This window comes from Silene latifolia, chromosome 4, assembly GCF_048544455.1.
Source record: "Silene latifolia isolate original U9 population chromosome 4, ASM4854445v1, whole genome shotgun sequence".
NCBI classification, from domain to species: domain Eukaryota; kingdom Viridiplantae; phylum Streptophyta; class Magnoliopsida; order Caryophyllales; family Caryophyllaceae; genus Silene; species Silene latifolia.
The window spans coordinates 1544355-1551351 of record NC_133529.1 but is presented as its reverse complement, the minus strand read 5'-3'; the positions used below and the strand labels follow the sequence as shown (position 1 = coordinate 1551351).

The following is a 6997-nucleotide window of genomic DNA, read 5'->3' as shown; positions in this document are numbered from 1 at the left end:
TTGCAAAAAAATCAGGTAGCTGAAATTTTGGTCAAATAAGCTACTTTGGTCAAATAAGCTACCTGAAGTGTCGTGCCAAACGGAGCCTTAATCATAAATATCAACCCGAGCCTTACCCTGACAACCTTTTTTTTTTTTTCTTTTTTTTTTTGTATATAAATATTTGGGTAAGACGGTCTTACAAAAGTACAATATATTATAAAATGGTTTTATGGCAACTACGAAGTGTTTTTTTACACTAATATAAGCATGGTTTTCTTGTAATTTAGATTTGTTTCATACTCTACAATTCTTGTGTAAAAATCGCCTTACACCAGAGTATATCAGATATAATTATAACACAATTTTTGAGTAGGTCTCCTGATAGACGGTCTCTTAATAAGTTTATTGAAAGACTATTTCATAATTTTTAGAAAAAGTGGTACTAAAGGTAATAAAATAGTACAAATTATGATTAAAAATAAAATGGGTACTTTATATTATGTAAGTAGGTACGAAATTACTATGTCACGATCAACAACAAAAGGGTCACAAAATACAAATAAAAGATTACGAAAGATTGGTCTATCAATAACTTATTGAAAGATCGTTTCTCTCAAGTTTTAGTGCAAATTATTTGGGGTTTTGGTTCAAGATTAATGCCCTGGTTTTTTTAGAATGAAATTGTGTGAATTGAACTGAAGGTTAAGTTATAGAATAGAAAGGAATATGAAATTATGGAAATGTTAGATTCCGAATTGATTTCTTCTTAAAATTGTTTGTTTCATTTTAAACTTGTAAAGGGGGAAGAAATGGAGTTTGAAACCAAGAAGGGAAGGTGAGTATATGATTTTAAGGGTTGGAGCGAGATTAGAATCCATCGAGTATCTTAACACCATTCCAAAATATCTTAACTAAACCATAGAATGGATCAAATCCATTTCATTTCATTCCAAAATAGTCAATCGAACGTCCCCTAAAGACTTCATCTAATATCGATGGCATAAACCAACGATCGTGGCACGTTTGGCCAAAACACAGATACATAGTTAAGACGAAAACCAGTATAGCGCAAGAAGGTAAACAACGCTCATAGCCACGTAAGGCGTCTACACATTAGGGTTCACATTCTTAACTTATAGTATCATATTACATAATTAATCGCTAAATTTATCGATTTAATTCGTTCAAAGCATCCCAAGATCGTACATTAGATGCGATAAATTTTTATCAAATAACAAGAGATAATAAAGCGAGATACCAAGCTATTTCCGACTTCCTGATTAATTGGAGTACACCGAATCTAAACATCATTGGATAGCGAATCGTAGTCCTAATAATAGTAATTTCTATATGTAATATTTTGGTATAACAAATCTAATCCAATACAATCTCATTTGATATAGTCCTAAAAACCAAACTTAAATGTCCTATGCAAAAAAGTAAAACTATCTCATTATGAAATCAGTTTAAATCTCGATCAATACCCAAATACAAACGTTTTCACACAAATTTTGTACTATTTTTAAGGAATGTAGTCAAATCAAAATTGCAAATACTTCAAAATCATCGAAAAAGAAACAATCTCCCTTTAATTCCCAAACAAACTTGGACTAACAACAATGAATAAAATGCGGTATTTTAATGACCAAGCACACCCAAAACGAGTAGGCCTTTCACACAAATTTGAACTAGAGTGAGTTCCTATTTTGATTTTTTTAAAACGGACATACACACTTTAAAATCAGAAAAAAGAAATAATATACATATACATATGTATACATGGAAAAGTTTTATGCTAATCCCTAATCATTTTCACAAATTCTTTTCTTAGATGGACATATCTATCTTAAACATTAATAAATTAAATAGATAGATGAAACAGAAAGTAAAAATATTAGGGACATGACAAAATCTTTACCATCTATAACGGAGTAGTATTTGTCCCTTTACCCTTAAAACGGATATATTAGTTTTAAAGAATCAATTGAATTATTCGACTTTTGGGGGTGTTTGGTAGCCGACATATTGAGCGATTTTTAACATATTCAAGGACTTTAACATGTTTGACCAATCAATATGCTAATTTCAGTGTTTGACAAACACTAAACTGTTAAATCATGCAAATGGGTCTGGGCCTTACCCGGATGGAGGAGAGACGGACCACTCAACAACACAAGGGAGGTTCATCCTAAAACCAATTGGCAATATGAGGAGTAGCCCCCTTGGTTATAAAGTGGTACAATCTCTCTTTCTCCTTCAATGTGGGACACTCACATATGGGATAATATGAGATTCTTCACAAAACACCATATTGAAACAACATATTTTGGGTCAATATGCTGTTTTACAATATACTGCTTACCGAGCATATTGATTAGCATATTCTAAACTTACAACATATTTTGGGTCAATATGCTATTTTACAATATACTGCTTACCGAGCATATTGATTAGCATATTCTAAACTAGTCTTATGATAAAATCTGCCATTTATATAATCTGCTTTTTATATTATTCGATGTTTATAAATTTTAAACAATACAATATACAATTAGTCTTGCTGAAGACGGGTCAGAGTAAGTGACGGATAATGTCACTCACAAAACGGATAGGGGGGACAAGGTGGGACACCCCCATATGCTTCCCTCTCTCCTCTATTTGGGTCATTTATGAGGGAAAATGGTATCCGTCACTTCAAAGTGACGGATACGTGCCGTCACAAATGAAATTTTGTGTACAATATATTCGTCTTAAATTACAAGCCGATATTTTTCATTATATCACCCCTTTTTTTCATGCATTGTGGGTTGTGGGCCCAAAATAATATAATAGTGACATAATTCAGAGTATTTAAATTGCACTAAAAACATATTCTCTGTGTATTTGGGAAGTAGTGAGACACATTTAACCCCCATTGTAAAAATCACAAAATAGAGAGAGATTTTAGAGAGTTTTAATTTTCTCTCATAAACACAAGAACTTTATCAATTAATCTCATTTTCTTCATTCATTTAATCTCATTTTCCTCAAAAAAATTAAAACTGAAGTATATTTAATCAAGAGATTAAAAGGGTTTAATTTAAATTAATTATAGAAAAATGGGAAGAGCTCCATGTTGTGAAAAAATGGGATTGAAAAAAGGTCCATGGACTCCTGAAGAAGATCATATTCTTATCAATTATATTCGTCAAAATGGTCATAATAATTGGCGTGCTCTTCCTAAACAAGCAGGTAAATTTATTTATCTTTACTTTTCCGTTATATAAATGAGTCGTAAGGTCAGTACAATTAATCAGGACTCGACCGACACTTCCTCGGTCGAGGATCTACATTGGGTGACATCGAAAACCCCAATAAAATTCTTCTATGTGGATTATGTGCATGGAATTTATATCATGTTTTGTTAATTGAAATTAATTTAATTAATTAATTAATTAATTAATTAATTAATTAACATTTGGGTTATTTTGTTTTCCGCAAATTCTTGTTTCAGACGGCGAATACATCATGTTTTGTTAAGTGAAATTAATTTAATTATGTGAAGAAACCCAATAAATCCCAAATGCAAGTGTTTGACCCAAACCCGTTTCCATGATTTAACAAATTAATTAACATTTGTGGGTTTTTTCCCCGCAAATTCTTATTTTAGACGGATGAAATTAACCCGGATAAAAAGTGAATATCAATTTTTTTTAGAAATTGACAATTTTAGTCATAACTTTTTACAGCAAGTCTAGCTATAGACGGATATATCCGATATCCGTCTATAGCAAGAGACGGGTCAAATACCCATAAAGTGGTGACATTTTTGGGCCCCACTACGCAAGTTGTTGTTTGTCTTATGCGTAATGTGGTATGTTACTTGGCCCGTCTTTAGTTATAGACGAATAGTTGCGGTCTATAATGAGATTTTGTGAACTTTTTACTATTAAATGGTTACTTTTTAATATAAAAGTGGTGATATTTTACCTGTGTTAAGTTAAAACCGTTTTAAGGTAGATTTGACGGATTTTTTTATGGTAAATGGTAGGATTGTTGAGGTGTGGTAAAAGTTGTAGACTGCGTTGGACAAATTACTTGAGACCAGATATTAAGAGGGGTAACTTTACTCAAGAAGAGGAAGAAACTATCATCAAATTGCATGAAATGCTTGGAAATAGGTATGTTTTGTCTTCCAATGTGAAAACATTATTGAATTGTTTGTTATAAATTCAAGTTTTTTAATTAGTTTGTTAGCTAAAAAATTGATGTATTGTTTGGTCAAACTACCTTGTTTATTGATGATTTCTTTGCATTGTTGTTCAGAAAGTTTGACTATTTTTTTTACGCTGACCGGCACAAAATATCATAGACTTGTGCCGGTCAGCGTAAATGTTAATGTAAAAGGTTAAATTGTCTATATCACTTATTCTATGCGAATATTAATTATCAATTTTTCTAATCTGAGTATAAAACGAGTGATACCGTATATATATCATAGTATATCTGAGTGTCAATAATTATGGTAGAAAATAACTCAATTTTGGTATCATATTTTCTTGATTTTTTAGGTTAAAAATTAAGACTAATTATCATAAAAATCCTAATATTTCCTTCTAATTAAAGCCCATTTCTGATTTATTGCTCGTTTTGTCAAAATTGGCATGCGCATTTACATTTTAGTCAAAAAAGAAAAATCTAATTTTTTTTTGTAAATTATGAATAAATTGACTATTCTTTAAAGTCATGACCGCATAATTCTTTTCAAATGCGGTGCATGAATCTTGCCTTGACTAGTAACATTTCCGAGATCAATTATCATTAAAATGCATGCCAAAATTGAAACATTTGTTTCATACAATTGTTCAAACATTTGCATCTCAAATATTATGACATATTGACAATGTAATCAGAATTGAGAACTGTCACACTTGCATCATTAATACATTAAAATGTTATTAGAAAATAGGAGTACTTATTTAATGCGAGTATTTTTTGGTTACATATTTTCATAAATTATAGAATAAGACGGTCTATTTATATAAAAACTATTCATTTAATACTAATAAATGATGTATTTTTTCATATAATAAGATCGTCTCAAAGCAAGACTGTCTCACACATTAAATATTGTATTATTTTATGTGTTGTTAGCATTAATCCATCATGATTCACGATGATGTGGGCCTCATTATATTTCGTCGGATACCCAATTGACTATTAATATATATGGGCTACTTATTAAAAGATTCCTGAATTTTTCTGACTGAAATATATTCATTTGCAAATATTGCAAGTTGCATTTTAATGCTAATACATTAACACAAATTCTCATTGAAGACATGACATATCCGTCACAAGCTGAAGACGGATACCATTTTACCTCACAATGTACCCACTTTTTCTCTCTCTGCAACACTATTCATGTGGTCCCCTTTCTCCACTAACCCATTTTGTTACCATTTTATCTCACAAAATATCCGTCACAAATGGTAACCCGTCACAAGGGAGACCAATTGTACATTAATCACAAAATTCATTGAAGACGGCACCTAACCGTCACTTTGGAGTGACGGATACCATTTCCTCTCACAAATAACCCAAATAGAGGAGAGAGGGAAGCACATGGGGGTGCCCCCACCTTGTCCTCTCTATTCGTTTTGTGAGTGATATTATCCGCCACTTGTTCCGACCCGTCTTTAGCTAGACTACTTGTACATTAATTAGGCACTAAAACTGGTTGATTTGATTAATTATTTAACAAATCAAGTCGGACTATTCCGTTTTAAAAGAGACTTACGGATCTAAACTAGCACGGAAATCTTTTGAAAATCTCAGGTGGTCGGCTATAGCAGCAAGGCTCCCAGGACGAACTGATAACGAAATTAAGAACGTGTGGCACACTCACTTAAAGAAAAGGCTACCTCCTCCGACCGACAATCCCGACAGTGGCGGCTCCACCACAACCACCACCACCGGCTCTCCTGCTTCCACAGTGGTTAATGTGGTTACGGGACCGACAAAGAAGCGGTCCCGAAAAGTGAATGTGTCCAAAAGGAATGAGGTTCCCAAGAAAAGGGTATCAACAACTCACGAGAAGAGCAAGGAACCAAGTGGCATTATTATGGGGTCTAGTGACATTAATGTCAAGACAATGTCTACAAGTTCAATTAAGATTGAACCTGTCTTACCACAACAATGCACTAGTTCAATTAAAATTGAACCCGTCTCACCTCGACCGTGTACTAGTGAAGTATCAACCGTCACTAGCACCAGTACTAGTAATAATAGCGAAAATGACACTAATCAAGTTGAAAACGACCCTAATCAAGTCGAAAACCCGGGTTTTAATCAAGATTACTTGGGTGATTTGCCTGAAATTAACGACGATTTTTGGATGGAAGTGTTGTCGGTCGAAGATACGGCCATTTCTACCGTCGAAGACTTGCCTAACATTTCGGAATCCAAGGATGGTATTTTGGGCACAGAGCCGGTGTTCGAGACTGAGTTTCCTAATGATAATGCTGAAGATATGGATGTTTTCTGGCATAATCTGTTGACGGAATCGGAAGATTTGCCCGAAATTACAGAAATGTTGTAGAGATCTCTAGTGTTGTTTAATTGAGTTTAGTTAGATTATTATGAGAAGTTGTTGATTTAACACAGTAGTGAGATATCATCCATATGTAGCTTGTGTAAAACCAGGTTTGGATGTCAAGAGAAACTTAAACTAGTCCATTTTGTTACATAACTTTTTATTGGAGTTATTTAGTTAATTAATTAGCTAGAATTTTATACAGAGAGCTAATTTAAGTATTTTGTCACCAATTTTAGTTTGTATTTTCGTTTTAAGTTAAAGTCTCGTTATTCTTTGGTTTTTATGATGGAATAATGATGTAAAGGGATATACGAGTACTTGATTAATCCGGATTTGATTTGTTGTAAAGTCGCAATCACTCAATATTCATGATGGGGGCATCCAAAATTTACCATTTTGTATTGTGAGTATTGCAACAAAGGTGGTAAAGTTACATAC

The 6997-nt window shown here is 32.8% G+C and overlaps 1 protein-coding gene across 1 annotated transcript; it reads left to right on the top strand.

Moving 5' to 3' along the window:
- The first annotated feature begins 2834 nt into the window (after window positions 1–2834).
- On the top strand, window positions 2835–6789 carry LOC141652497 (uncharacterized). Its single transcript, XM_074460005.1, has 3 exons — window positions 2835–3213; window positions 4013–4142; window positions 5800–6789. Exons 1-3 carry the CDS (start codon window positions 3081–3083, stop codon window positions 6560–6562), a joined length of 1026 nt encoding a protein of 341 aa, XP_074316106.1. The 5' UTR covers window positions 2835–3080; the 3' UTR covers window positions 6563–6789.
- Window positions 6790–6997: the final 208 nt, after the last annotated feature.